The sequence below is a fragment of the Manis pentadactyla genome, chromosome 10 (genome assembly GCF_030020395.1).
Source record: "Manis pentadactyla isolate mManPen7 chromosome 10, mManPen7.hap1, whole genome shotgun sequence".
NCBI lineage: Eukaryota > Metazoa > Chordata > Mammalia > Pholidota > Manidae > Manis > Manis pentadactyla.
The window spans coordinates 76,515,814-76,531,684 of NC_080028.1; the positions used below are offsets into that span (position 1 = coordinate 76,515,814).

General features: G+C 38.4%; 1 protein-coding gene across 1 annotated transcript in view; it reads right to left on the reverse strand.

Annotated features, from left to right (window-relative positions):
• ACSM3 (acyl-CoA synthetase medium chain family member 3) overlaps positions 1-15,871 on the reverse strand; it is a 41,091-nt gene that overhangs the window by 10,810 nt on the left and 14,410 nt on the right. Inside the window, exons 6-11 of the mRNA XM_036899364.2 lie at positions 15,567-15,646; positions 14,233-14,356; positions 13,232-13,312; positions 1,456-1,557; positions 357-484; positions 149-248 (exon numbers count right to left, since the gene is read on the reverse strand). Coding sequence (XP_036755259.2) covers positions 149-248; positions 357-484; positions 1,456-1,557; positions 13,232-13,312; positions 14,233-14,356; positions 15,567-15,646 — 615 coding nt within the window. The remainder of the gene's footprint in view (positions 1-148; positions 249-356; positions 485-1,455; positions 1,558-13,231; positions 13,313-14,232; positions 14,357-15,566; positions 15,647-15,871) is intronic.

The window sequence follows — 15,871 nt, forward strand, 5'->3', positions numbered from 1 at the left end:
GACTTCCATATTTAGGAATTATTCTCTGTCTGACTTGCATAGTTAGTGAATGAATCATTTGAGTAATTCTGTTTCAGTGAACTACCATTTAAAAGTATGTGTTGGACTGCCAACAGATGATAAAGTGGAGACAAATCCATTCTTTTACCTCTCCTCTGATGGGGTCTGGGCTGCTGACAACAGCTGACTCTGCAACTGCAGGATGTTCCATCAGGACACTTTCTACCTCAAATGGCCCAATTCGGTAACTGGGAAATAAAACATATGACAGAAATTTATAAAGGCAAGTAGCAGGTTCACTCCAGAACACTGATGATCAGTTAACATAGACATGCACAGATGAAAAAGAAAATTACCCAGAGGATAATATGATATCATCTGATCTTGCAACAAACCAGAAATATCCATCTTCATCCATATAGCCCCTGTCCCCAGTGATGTAGAAATTGCCTCGTAGAGTTGAAGCTGTTTTTATAGGATCATTCTAAGGAATAAATAGCATTTTGTTACTATTAGTGTGAACATGACTCTTCTGTTTAGCTGGATTTTTTAAATGTTCAAGGAGAAAGAAGTGTTTGGTTCTTTTGAGAAGCCTTAGAATGAAGAGGAGCCAGCACATTGAACAAGGATGAAATTCCACCATTGAGCTAGCCCAATATAAGAAAGGTAACTACAGTTACAAAGACCAGGCATTCTTCCATCCTGATAATTTTCTTAGATGAGTCATAAAATAAATATTGCAGGAAATTAGAGCTCAAAGGAGTAGCCTAAATGTCTTTTGCTAAGTGGTTGATATCTAACACTGGTAGGAAAAGAAAGAAGTGAATACTCAGCTAAAAGCACCAACACCTAATAATTCTAAGAAGAGGGGTTTTTTGTTCTGTTTTTATATTTTGTTTTTACACAAAAACAGAATTGGTTTTGTAACTGGCAGTAGGAAAAATGAAGTATTGTTACATTATGTAACCTAGACCTTTGATGTAAACTTTAATTTGTTCATTGTGATTAGAGATGAAAATATGTTTGCAAATGGTAGGGAGCTTGGAAGGCCTCTGGTGAAAGAGATGTACCTTAATCTCACTGCCAGCCATTCTCTATCCCTGTCACTTCTCCCAAGAAGGAAGACCACTAATAAGATTTCAGGAGAATGATTGGATACTGTTTGAGAGTGGAGAGGATCAGTGTGTATGGAGAGGGCTATCTTCTCTCCAAGGCTCTCTTCTCCTGACCTTCATGGGCCTGGAGCAGTGATCTAGTCCAGGGGGACCACTGTGCACTTCTCTAGTGAGCATTGGGGCATTTCTTCAGTTCCCTGTCTAAGGGATTACCATTCAGGACAATGAATCTCTCAAGAAAAGGCTGCCCTAAGTGCCCTTTCGAGGCAACGAGGAATAGTTATCAAGCACTTTTTGAGAAATAAATAGCAAACAAGAGGTTATTTAGTAAGTCTCTTACTACATAATGAGTAAAAAGGCCAAATGGTCGGTTAGGTAGAACTCGAATGCCAATATCTCCTTCTTGTCCAGGAGGTAGAACATTGCCATTTACATCTAAAATCTAGAATAAAACAGAACAATTTATACAAGGGAGTTTTTATTTAATGCCATATTTTAAGTCTTTAGTTTGTATGTTTTTTTGTTGCCATTTAAGAATGCAGACTTCAAGAAAACATTAAGTATAGTTTAAATTCCTAAGAGAAATGTGTTCATTTAAATTCTTATTGTAAAAAACAGAGTGCAGGTTAGCAAAATGTGAAGGAATAAAAATTTTCTTTAATTCTACCATCTAACAATGATCACATTTTGGTGATCTCTTTTGAGAATATATAGATAAGGACAATATAAGATCACTTTATAATGCACTGTTGTACTACCTGCTTTTATCAACATTTTATTTTTATTTTAGCAATATATCTCGATTATCTTGTTCTCTCATGTAAATATTTCATTACTGGTTTCAAACTCTGTTTGTGGAACAAACAAAACTTTATTTCAGAAGCCCAATGTAAGTAAGCAGGAAAAGGGGAATGTTCTCTGGTTAAGGCAGTGGTAGGTAAGCCAAAGCCTTGCTCTTTTGCCCTCTCCCCAATCCTCCTTATTCCCTGAAGTACCTAATAGTAGCTAGCATTTATTACCCACTCCCAGTAATAAATGTTACAGCTCTAATACTTCACATGTATTACTTTTTTAGTCCTCTATAACAGTCCTATCTGGTTAGAACTATTATTGTATCCATTTTATATATGATGAAACTGAGGTGTAGAGAGTTCAAGCAACACAGTATGTGATTGAGCTGGAATTCAAATCCCAGCAATCACACTCCAGATCCTATACTTTGCATCATTATACTTTCTTGTAGAGTCTCCAGAGTTCAATCCAATTTTTAAAAATCCAAATTAGCATTCCTCAGGTTGATTGCTCATGATGTATACCAGATTTTGCTCTAAATAACTTTTGTCTGTTTCTAAGTATGAACACCCTACTCTACTTTTATATACATCCAGCAAGAACCTTCAAACCTGAGACATGGCTTGTTTGGAAAATAAGGGATAATATGTTGTCTGGTACTTCCCAGAAAGAAAAGGGCTATGTTCCCAATGAGAAGCTTGAAAGGCAAAGGAATTCTAAATGTAAATCCTAGCTTTTAAGTTCTTGCAAATACAAATAGAGTGCAGTCATCTAAAGATATTTTGGCTCCAGTATCAAGGAATTACTGACGGAGAGGAGATATTTTAAGAGTTCCAAACACTTATCACAGACTACTCTTTAATAGATGGGAAAAAGACAAATGTTCTGTCTCTGGAGAGAATCATGATCCTCATTGTTCAAAGTGTTTAAATGTGAAAATCATCAGCTTTGAGCTTTGAAGTTGTGAGAATCTGTATTCAGTTGGTTGGAGCAGAACCCCAGATGCCAGAATGTCATTGCAGATGCTCTTAGCTAGACAACAAGAGACCCAATAATAAGAGCTCTTGGGAGAGTTAAAAATGAAGGTAGCTACATTAGGGAAGGGCAAATCAAAACTACAATGAGATACACACCCATTAAAATAGCTACTATAAAAAAATAGAATATAAGTGTAGGCAAGGATAAAGAGAAATTAGAAATTTTATGTACTATTGGTAGGAATGTAAAATGGTATAGCTGCTATGCAAAACAGTATGGCAGAGAAAAGAGAACAAAGAACAAAATGTGGTATATCCATACAAGGGAATATTATTCAGCTTTAAAAAGGAAGGAAATTCTGACACATGCTACAACATGGATGAACCTGGAGGACATTATGCTAAATGTGTTGTCAGTCACAAAAAGACAAATACTGTATGATTCCACTTACATAAGGTACTTATAGATAGTCAAAATCATTCACACATAAAGAATGGTGGTCGCCAGAGCTGGAATTATTTGGTGAGGGGAGTTACTGATTAATTAATATAGAATTTATTTTGCAGGATAAAGAGTTATGGAGATCGGGCGGAGCCAACATGGCGGCGTGAGTAGGACAGTGGGAATCTCCTCCCAAAAACATATATACTTTTGAAAATACAACAAACACAACTAGCCCTAAAAGAGAGACCAGAAGACGCAGGACAGTGGCCAGACTGCAGCTACACCAGCGAGAACCCAGCGACTGGTGAAAGGGGTAAGATACAAGCCCCGGCCCTGCGGGACCCGAGCGCCCCTCCCCCCAGCTCCCGGCGGGAGAACAATAGGCAGAGCGGGAGGGAGACGGAGCCCAGGACTGCCGAACACCCAGCCCCAGCCATCCGGGCCAGAGCGCAGACACAGTATATGCCCAGGGGGCCCTGGATACTGGGAGAACAGGGGGTAAGACCTCAGAGCGGGTGCTGAAGCTGATGCCCCTGTGACAAAGAAAAGCGGGGGCTTTTTGAAAGTCTTAAAGGGACAGGGACTTAACAGCTTGACGGAAACAACCCAGGTCACAGTACAGCAGCTGGAAATTACAGGGAAAACCGGGTGCACTAACCCCCTGGGCAACAGCTCTGAGACCCCTCACGGAGGCAAACAGTCAAGCAGCCCCCGCATCCATTACCCCACCGGGCGCTGCGAAAGCAGAGAAGCAGCCTGAGACAAATTCCGCCCACAGAAAGGGAAATTTCTCCCTTCCGGCCGGGCAAGACACAAAGATCCACTCTACACGCAATTACCCAACACAAGCCACTAGGGGTCGCAGTTGCCCCAGTAAAGAAAGGCCAGTAGTAAGTGAAAATTTTGGCCCTCCCAGCTGACAGTCAATAGCACCTGTCAACATGAAAAGGCAAAAAAATATGATTCAGACAAGACTAACCCAGACAGCTTCGGCATCTGCTACATCTTCCCCTGAGAAGGAATCTGGGGAGATAGATTTAGCCAGTCTACCTGAAAAAGAATTCAAAACAAAAGTCATAACCATGCTGATGGACTTGCAGAGAAATATGCAAGAACTAAGGAAGGAGAATTCAGAAATAAAACAAGCTCTGGAAGGACTTCAAAACAGAATGGACGAGATGCAAGAGACCATTAATGGACTAGAAAACAGAGAACAGGAACGCAGAGAAGCTGATGCAGAGAGAGATAAAAGGATCTCCAGGAATGAAAGAATTTTAAGAGAGCTGAGTGATCAATATAAAAGAAATAATATAAGAATCATAGGCATTCCAGAAGAAGTAGAGACAGAAAAGGGGATAGAAAATGTCTTTGAAGAAATAATTGCTGAAAATTTCCCCAAACTAGGGGAAGAAATGGCCTCTCAGACCACAGAGGTACACAGAACTCCCATGACAAGGGATCCAAGGAGGGCAACACCAAGACACATAATAATTAAAATGGCAAAGATCACAGACAAGGACAAAGTATTACAAGCAGCCAGAGAGAAAAAAAAGGTTACCTACAAAGGAAAACCCATCAGGCTATCATCAGACTTCTCAACAGAAACCCTACAGGCCAGAAGAGAATGGCATGATATACTTAATGCAATGAAACAGAAGGGCCTCGAACCAAGACTACTGTATCCAGCACGAATATCATTTAAATATGAAGGAGGGATTAAACAATTCCCAGACAAGCAAAAGTTGAGGGAATTTGCCTCCCACAAACCACCTCTACAGGGCATCCTACAGGGACTGCTCTAGATGGGAGCACTCCTAAAAAGAGCACACAACAAAACACCCAACATATGAAGAAGGGAGGAGGAGGAATAAGAAGGGAGAGAAATAAAGAATCATCAGATTGTGTTTATAATAGCTCAACAAGCGAGTTAAGTTAGACAGTAAGACAGTAAAGAAGCTAACCCTAAACCTTTGGTAACCACAAACTTAAAGCCTGCAATGGCAATAAATTCATACCTTTCAATAATCACCCTAAATGTAAATGGACTGAATGCACCAATCAAAAGACACAGAGTAATAGAATGGATAAAAAAGCAAGATCCATCCATATGCTGCTTACAAGAGACTCACCTCAAACCCAAAGACGCGCACAGACTTAAAGTCAAGGGATGGAAAAAGATATTTCAAGCAAACAACAGAGAGAAGAAAGCAGGTGTTGCAATTCTGGTATCAGACAAAACAGACTTCAAAATAAAGAAAGTAACAAAAGACAAAGAAGGACATTACATAATGATAAAGGGCTCAGTCCATCAAGAGGATATAACCATTATAAATATATATGCACCCAATACAGGAGCACCAACATACCTGAAACAAATATTAACAGAACTAAAGGAGGAAATAGAATGCAATGCATTCATTCTAGGAGACTTCAACACACCACTCACTCCAAAGGACAGATCCACCAGACAGAAAATAAGTAAGGACACAGAGGCACTGAACAACACACTAGAACAGATGGACCTAATAGACATCTACAGAACTCTACATCCAAAAGCAACAGGATACACGTTCTTCTCAAGTACACATGGAACATTCTCCAGAATAGACCACATACTAGGACACAAAAAGAGCCTCAGTAAATTCCAAAAGATTGAAATCCTACCAACCAACTTTTCAGACCACAAAGGCATTAAACTAGAAATAAACTGTTCAAAGAAAGCAAAAAGGCTCACAAACACATGGAGGCTAAACAACACGCTCCTAAATAATCAATGGATCAATGACCAAATCAAAATGGAGATCCAGCAATATATGGAAACAAATGACAACAACAACACTAAGCCCCAACTTCTGTGGGACGCAGCAAAAGCAGTCTTAAGAGGAAAGTATATAGCACTCCAAGCATATTTAAAAAAGGAAGAGCAATCCCAAATGAACGGTCTAATGTCACAACTATCAAAATTGGAAAAAGAAGAACAAATGAGGCCTAAGGTCAGCAGAAGGAGGGACATAATAAAGATCAGAGAAGAAATAAATAAAATTGAGAAGAATAAAACAATAGCAAAAATCAATGAAACCAAGAGCTGGTTCTTCGAGAAAATAAACAAAATAGATAAGCCTCTAGCCAGACTTATTAAGAGGAAAAGAGAGTCAACACAAATCAACAGTATCAGAAATGAGAAAGGAAAAATCACAACAGATCCCGCAGAAATACAAAGAATTATTAGAGACTACTATGAAAACCTATATGCTAACAAGCTGGGAAACCTAGGAGAAATGGACAACTTCCTAGAAAAATACAACCTTCCAAGACTGACCCAAAAAGAAACAGAAAATCTAAACAGACCAATTACCAGCAACGAAATTGAAGCGGTAATCAAAAAACTACCAAAGAACAAAACCCCCAGGCCAGATGGATTTACCTCAGAATTTTATCAGACATACAGGGAAGACATAATACCCATTCTCCTTAAAGTTTTCCAAGAAATAGAAGAGGAGGGGATACTCCCAAACTCATTCTATGAAGCTAACATCACCCTAATACCAAAACCAGGCAAAGACACCACCAAAAAAGAAAACTATAGACCAATATCCCTGATGAACGTAGACGCAAAAATACTCAACAAAATTTTAGCAAACCGAATTCAAAAATACATCAAAACCATCGTACACCATGACCAAGTGGGATTCATCCCAGGGATGCAAGGATGGCACAACATTCGAAAGTCCATCAATATCATCCACCACATCAACAAAAAGAAAGACAAAAACCACATGATCATCTCCATAGATGCTGAAAAAGCATTTGACAAAGTTCAACATCCATTCATGATAAAAACTCTCAGCAAAATGGGAATAGAGGGCAAGTACCTCAACATAATAAAGGCCATCTATGAAAAACCCACAGCCAACATTATATTGAATAGCGAGAAGCTGAAAGCATTTCCGCTGAGATCGGGAACTAGACAGGGATGCCCACTCTCCCCACTGTTATTTAACATTGTACTAGAGGTCCTAGCCACGGCAATCAGACAAAACAAAAAAATACAAGGAATCCAGATTGGCAAAGAAGAAGTCAAACTGTCACTATTTGCAGATGACATGATACTGTACATAAAAAACCCTAAAGACTCCACCCCAGAACTACTAGAACTGATATCGGAATACAGCAAAGTTGCAGGATACAAAATCAACACACAGAAATCTGTGGCTTTCCTATATACCAACAATGAACCAACAGAAAGAGAAATCAGGAAAACAACTCCATTCACAATTGCATCAAAAAAAATAAAATACCTAGGAATAAACCTAACCAAAGAAGTGAAAGACTTATATTCTGAAAACTACAAGTCACTCTTAAAAGAAATTAAAGGGGACACTAACAGATGGAAACGCATCCCATGCTCATGGCTAGGAAGAATTAATATCGTCAAAATGGCCATCCTGCCCAAAGCAATATACAGATTTGATGCAATCCCTATGAAACTACCAGCAACATTCTTCAATGAACTGGATCAAATAATTCAAAAATTCATATGGAACCACCAAAGACCCCGAATAGCCAAAGCAATCCTGAGAAAGAAGAATAAAGTAGGGGGGATCTCACTCCCCAACTTCAAGCTCTATTATAAAGCCATAGTAATCAAGACAATTTGGTACTGGCACAAGAACAGAGCCACAGACCAATGGAACAGACTAGAGAATCCAGACATTAACTCAGACATATATGGTCAATTAATATTTGATAAAGGAGCCATGGACATACAATGGCGAAATGACAGTCTCTTCAACAGATGGTGCTGGCAAAACTGGACAGCTACATGTAGGAGAATGAAACTGGACCATCGTCTAACCCCATATACAAAAGTAAACTCAAAATGGATCAAAGACCTGAATGTAAGTCATGAAACCATTAAACTCTTGGAAGAAAACATAGGCACAAACCTCTTAGACATAAACATGAGTGACCTCTTCTTGAACATATCTCCCCGGGCAAGGAAAACAACAGCAAAAATGAACAAGTGGGACTATATTAAGCTGAAAAGCTTCTGTACAGCAAAAGACACCATCAATAGAACAAAAAGAAACCCTACAGTATGGGAGAATATCTTTGAAAATGACACATCCGATAAAGGCTTGACGTCCAGAATATATAAAGAGCTCACACGCCTCAACAAACAAAAAACAAATAACCCAATTAAAAAATGGGCAAAGGAACTGAACAGACGGTTCTCCAAAAAAGAAATACAGATGGCCAACAGACACATGAAAAGATGCTCCACATCGCTAATTATCAGAGAAATGCAAATTAAAACTACAATGAGGTATCACCTCACACCAGTAAGGATGGCTGCCATCCAAAAGACAAACAACAACAAATGTTGGCGAGGCTGTGGAGAAAGGGGAACCCTCCTACACTGCTGGTGGGAATGTAAACTTGTTCAACCATTGTGGAAAGCAGTATGGAGGTACATCAAAATGCTCAAAACAGACTTACCATTTGACCCAGGAATTGCACTCCTAGGAATTTACCCTAAGAATGCAGCAATCAAGTATGAGAAAGATCAGTGCACCCCTATGTTTATCGCAGCACTATTTACAATAGCCAAGAATTGGAAGCAACCTAAATGTCCATCGATAGATGAATGGATAAAGAAGATGTGGTACATATACACAATGGAATACTACTCAGCCATAAGAAAAGGGCAAATCCAACCATTTGCAGCAACATGGATGGAGCTGGAGGGTATTTTGCTCAGTGAAACAAGCCAAGCAGAGAAAGAGAAATACCAAATGATTTCACTCATCTGTGGAATATAAGAACAAAGGAAAAACTGAAGGAACAAAACAGCAGCAGAATCACAGAACTCAAGAATGGACTAACAGGTACCAAAGGGAAAGGGACTGGGGAGGATGGGTGGGTAGGGAGGGATAAGGGGGGGAGAAGTAGGGGGGTATTAAGATTAGCATCCATAGCGGGGTGGGAGAAAGGGGAGGGCTGTACAACACAGAGAAGACAAGTAGTGATTCTACAACAGGTTGCTACGCTGATGGACAGTGACTGTAAAGGAGTATATAGGGGGGACCTGGTATAGGGGAGAGCCTAGTAAACAAAGTATTCGTAAGTATTCGTCATGTAAGTGTAGATTAATGATTAAAAAAAAAAAATGCAGTTCCTATGTGGTGACCTCTAATGAGTTCTACACAATGATATAAAGGACATATAAAAGTGTAATCAAAGGGTCTGATTGTGTTTATACAGAGGATCAAAGCCTAATTGGGCTACCCCGAAAATGAACTAAGAAACGATATGAAAGAGAACTTCCAACATCAGCACTCTCGGGAAGACTCATGCCAGAAGATGATCATCAAAAAACCCCAACAAAGATCCACGCACTGCTACAGCTGTAGATGCACTCATCCCACCAGCTCCTGGACTTGCCATGGGAATGAAGGAGATATCTAAGCTGGCCTGTGCATACAGTAAAACAACAAATTTGACTGGATCTATACTGTTGGAACTCAACCAAGAATTAGGAGAAGTGCAAATTGTAGCGCTCCAAACTCTTACAACTACAGACTATTTACTGTTAAAAGAACATATGGGATGTGAACAGTGCCCAGGAATGGGTTGTTTTAATTTGTCTGATTTTTCTCAAACTATTCAAATTCAGTTAGATAATAACCATCATATCATTGATAAGTTTTCACAAATGCCTAGGGTGCCTAACTGGTTTTCTTGGTTTCACTGGAGATGGCTGGTAATTACAGATATGCTTTGGTTATGTAACTGTACTCCTATTATGTTAATGTGTGTGCGCAATTTAAGTAGTAGCTTAAAATCTATACATGCTGAAGTTACTCTACAAGAAGATATGTCAAAGAAATAATCAATCTTCCCATGTTTTCTCCCGCCTGCTACTTCTATAGCTTTTCTTCTTCCTTCCTAATTACAACGAATTCTTAAATAGAATTCGTGCCTCATATCAAATTTACCGAGTATCATAACTCCTCCAAGTGGTAAAGATACCTCAAGACAAATGCTGGGCATAGAAGCCACAGGGCATAAATATGCAAAGAAATAAAAAGCTAACCATTTCAAACAATAAGGCTTCTCTCTCACTTACCAACTTTACATTTCCCTGTATGGCCCCGGAAGATGACTGGTTAGCCAGAGACGGGTAAGATTCCTCAAGGGAGGAACAACCTAAGACAGGCACAGTCGCAGGGGGGTCATCAGGTGAGAAATTGGGGATCAACAGAGGTGAGGCTTAGAACCTCACCCCCCCTGTTCTGAGAGAAATCTTCTGCATATGTGGATGTTTTATTGCCCTTGTCTAGCTTGGATTAACACATAGTCTACAGGCACACACCTGATCATCTACATTTGCTCTCTTACAACACTAAACTATGTTTTCTACCTTTATGTTGTATCTACCTACCACTTCAGCATCTTATTAAAAATAATAAAGAGAGAAATGTGGTATCCACATATAAATCAAGTATAAAAATCAAATGTGTATTCATATTTGAACTGACTGTTTATAGTTCATAATGCATGAGCAAAACCAAAAGTTTCTGTGATGACTGCCCTTGTACTGTTCACCATGTAACTTATTCACTATGTAAGAATTTGTTCTCCATGTAAGAACTTGTTCGTTATGCTTCAGAAGATTGGAGACTGACGAAAATTAGGCTTGGGGTGGATTAATGATTGTGCATTGAGCATTGACTCCCCTATACAGAATTTTATTGTTGTTAACAACCATTTGATCAATAAATATGAGAGATGCCCTAACAACAACAACCAAGAAAAAGTACACACTTCCAATTGTAAAATAAATAAGCAACCGGGATGTAATGTATAGCATAAGGAATATAGTCAAAATATTGTAACAACTTGGTATGGTGATAGCTGGTACTTAGAATTATCATGTATATAAATGTTGAATCACTGTGTTGTACACCTGAAACTAATGTAATGTAATAGTGTGTGTCAACTACCCTTCAATAAAAAATAATTATCTAAAAAAAAAAAAAAAAAAAAAAAGAGTTATGGAGATGGAAGGTGGTGATGGTTGGGCAACAATATGAATGTACTTCATATCACTGAATTGTGCACTTCAAAATGGTCAAGATGGTAAATTTCGTGTTAAGTGTGTTTTTTCACAATTTTCAAAATTAGAAAAAATGAAGGTAGTGATGCTGGTTGGAGATGTGTGGCAGAGCACTTTTTCCTCTTGACCACTCTTTTTGCATTCAAATATAGTTGCTTCAGAAAACCACTAGGTTAGAATTAGTTGGGAACTGGTGGTACAATGCATATGGAATCGCTGTAAACAGATGCACCTGTAAGACCTTTATAGCAATATATGTTGGGAATTGTCATTAAAAGGGCAGAAAGGAACACAGCTGTGTGAAATGCCAGGTTGATTACTTGTAAGGCAGATATAATAATGCTTAATACCAATATTTCTTTATCCAACGTAAGACAGCCTGTTGCTAAGCTTGTTTACAGGAAAACTTTTCAAAGGAAGAGAGAGCGAGGAATAATAATAATAATGTCACCTTTGTTTCTGACCTTTATTATGAGCCATGCACTATGCTATGCACTTTAGAGATATTATTTCATTTACTCCTCCCAAGAAACCTATGAAATCAGTTCTGTTTTTATTTAGGTTACCAACCATCTCTATTTGCCTACACCTGAGGCAGGAGAGTGTCCCTGGGATATATGACTTCCAGTGCCAAAACCAGAGAAGTACCAAGTTGGTCACCCTGGTCCCCATTTTACAAATCAGAAAAGTGAGACTTTAACGGCTTACCAAAGACACTCAACTAGTGATAGCAAAGCCAGACCTGACCCACTAGGCAATCCCATCTTTAGACAACTTTCCTATAGCAAAGTTATAGTGAGGGAAAGAACCCAGCATCTGATTTAAACAATGACATCAGCCATCAATTTCATCTAAACCTTCTTAAATTTACCTGATCATAAGAATTACCTGGGGTACTTGTTTTAGGTCCCACCCTAAATCTCTCAGACTGTACGGAAGGAGCCTGAAAATTAGTATTTTTAACAAATGCCCATGTGATTCTTTGATCACATCAACTTGGGAAACATTGATCTAATCTACAACTAACCCTTATTTAAGTTTGATTCTGAGCTTTCCATTCTGTAACTCATTCATTTTGTGTTTTTGTTGCCATGGTTTTCTGGTTTTCTCTTATGTATTTGTGTAAGTTCCTCTGTCTATACCTAGTTTTGGCTGGGTTGATCTGAGAATCATTCTAACCCTGTAAAGGATGTAGATGGGATAATAGGATGCTCCCTAGGGATCAGGTGGTAGTAATGGCAGTGGTTACTGAGAGCCAGGAGATGGCCAGGCAGGGCTGGGGAAAGAGGGAGGCTGCTGCAACCACTGTAAGCTGCAGCCTCTTTTGGCCTGCTTGACCCTCTCAGATTGAGACCTCCCTTACCAGAAGGGGCAGTGTGATTTTTGTGGATACGAATACAGATATTGGAACCAGATGGCTTTGGACTGAATCCCAGTGCTAGCAGCTACTAGCTGTGTGATCTCAGGTAAGTTCCTGGCCTCTCTGTCCCTCATCTGTAAACTGTTTCTCCTATTGGTATGTCTCTTGACAGGTTCTTTCTGGGAAATAAATGGATTAATATTTTTAAATGCTTAGAACTGCTTGGCACAAGCAACTGCTTTGAAAAAAATGGAGACCAATAAAATAATATACTAACCCATTTCCATCTCTACATGGAAGTTAAGATATCATGGGAGTAACATGAAATCATCACCAAAGCTAGGAGTGCAGCAGAGGGTAGAAGTGGGGTAGGTGGTAAACAGTTAGGTTGTTAAATATTCTCCTAGAAGGGGATGTGCAAACCTTAACATCAAAAGCAGGCGATGGCTTTCCCATTGAGCCAGGCTTAATTTTCATTCCCTTAAAATTTCCACAGATTAGCACCTAGTTAAGAAGAAGAAAAGGTAAAGTAATACTACAAGTAACTTTAAATTCATTCATTCATCTACCATGCATTCATTCAACAAATATCTATTGAGAACTTATGAACCAGTCTCAAAATAAAATAAATTCTCTGCTCTCACAGAGTGAAGAGGTAGACACTAAACAAATATATATGTAATAAAGTTATAACAAAATTAATTTATCATAAAATATATTTATGAAGCATTTGTACTCATATTAGCATGATAATTATGCTGTTTCTATTTCATGCATTTGTCAATTTTTGTTTTTATTTTATTTTTTGACCAGGTATGACATTCTCATGTTTATAGATTGAAGAATTATAAAAAAACACAGAGTAAAAAATTTCTCTTAGCCTTTCCCTTACCTGCTCTATGTTATCCCACCCTTTTCTTATATAATAATCACTTGTTATTATTTCATTCATTTCCCCTAAAATTTCACCTTATTCTGATTTATACAAGCTCTTTAAATAACCGTTTTTAGAGTATACTTGTCAAGGAGATGTCCAGTGGACTCTTTAATATTTCAAGTAACAAGGAATTCAGCATTTTCCATTTTTGAGGCAGTCCTGATTAAGAAAGCTCCCTATTACATGAGGGAAATCTCTTTCTGTAAGTCTAGGATTTTTTCATTAAAAATAATATTTGAGTGCCCTCATCCTGATTAGTTACATAGTGGTTTTATTAATGAGTGGCTATTTAAACAACTGTATCTGTTACAGGGCTTTATGCAATTAGCATTCCTCCAAAAGGAAAGCTTTTTTTTTAAACTATTTTTCCAACTACTTCACTCCTTCCCTACCCCTCAAACAATCCTAAGGATATAATAAACACTTTGTTTTTTATTTATCTAACTAAATGGAATCCAGCTCTGTCCTTTCACGGAGGTCCATTTACCGTTTCAGTCTGTCCGTATCCTTCATAGATATCCAGACCTGTCCTGTTTCTCCATTGTTCAGTCACCTCAGGGTTGATTGGTTCGCCTGCACTCACGCAGTGCTTTAAGCTTTTGAACTTATAGCTTCTCCGAGAACAGATAATATAATAAATGTAGAAGGAGAAATGAAAATTAGGATTCTTTTCATTGAAATTTCAATATAAAGTGTGTTTTACTTCCCTCCTTCCTTCTCCAATACAAAATAAACAAACCATTCTAACATCATAAGATGACTTCCCAAGCACCAGTTTTTCTTTTGTCCCCTTTCTTCAGGGTGGGGGAAATGTGATTTGTTGCAGAAGAAAAAAAAGTCATGTCATCCTTTGGGAAGGTACCACACTTTAAATAAGTGACTAAAAGTTTATCAGTTGTCTGGTTAAATTGACTGTAGAATAACACACAGCTGCTAAAAAGAAAAGTGATGAAGTGCCTAGACAGTGCTGTGCTATAGAACTTTCTGCCACAGTGGCAGTGTTCTATAATCTGCACCATGCACTACAGTATCCTCTAGCCCTAAGTGGCTATTGAGCACCTGAAACATGGCTAGAGCAACTGAGGAACTGGATTTTTAATTTAACTTAAATTTTAATGTAAATAACTATATATGGCTATAATAGCTACCATATTGGACAGTACAATTTTAGGATGTACTGTTAGGCAAAAAAAGGAAGGTGCAGAACTGTGTGCATATTACATTCCCATTTATGTTTATAAAAGAGAGGGGGAGAATATAGGCATTTGGCCTACATATGCAAAGATTTCAGAGAGAAGGAGAACTGAGACAACTGAGGAAAAGGTTTAGAGGAAGACTTCACCATATATTCTTATATACCTATTGAATTTTATGTCACATGAAATATTTCCTATTGAAAAATTTAAAAAATATATTTCAAAATATTTGCCCTTTCAAATAGAATCAATAATAGAGAAAAGGCATTCATCCTTTTCCTATTAAGTGGGATAGGGCTCCAAATAGAGGCAATTTCTTTCTCAGCTCAGGTGATAGTCATCATCCAAAAGATCAAACACCTTACCCATAACCACTGGGCTCAGAGGTAAACATGTGGCTGAACCCCCTTTCTTCTCCTTGCTTGGGGGAGCCTGCCCTGAATGTAGTAACTATCATGTACAGAATGTAAGCAAGAAGGAGAAGGAGGAGGAGAGATTACTAAACCCCATACCCACTAGTCTGGAGTTATGTTTTTAGGCACAAAGATCTTTTATAAAATAAAATACAAAATAGCTTTCTCTTTCTCTCCCCTACCCCGTGTACCTGTTTACCCACCTTTCTTACCTGCTCATATCCTTCTGTATAAGCATTCGGTATGCAGTTGGTGCTGAACAGAAGACTGTGATGGGAAACTTGGAAAGTGTCTGCAATACAGAAGTAAACTCTTGGTCTTACTACAACTTTAATATGTGCCTAAATGTCTATGGTAGTCACAGCACGACTTAAACACTGTTTATTCTAACATAAATGCTCTCACACCTTTCCTCTGTATATCTTTTCAGGAAAACAGACTGTCCAGATGTGAAATATCTGTTGCCAAAAATCACGCTGTCTACTCTGATTTCTGTGTTACTTTATTCACAGGTCCT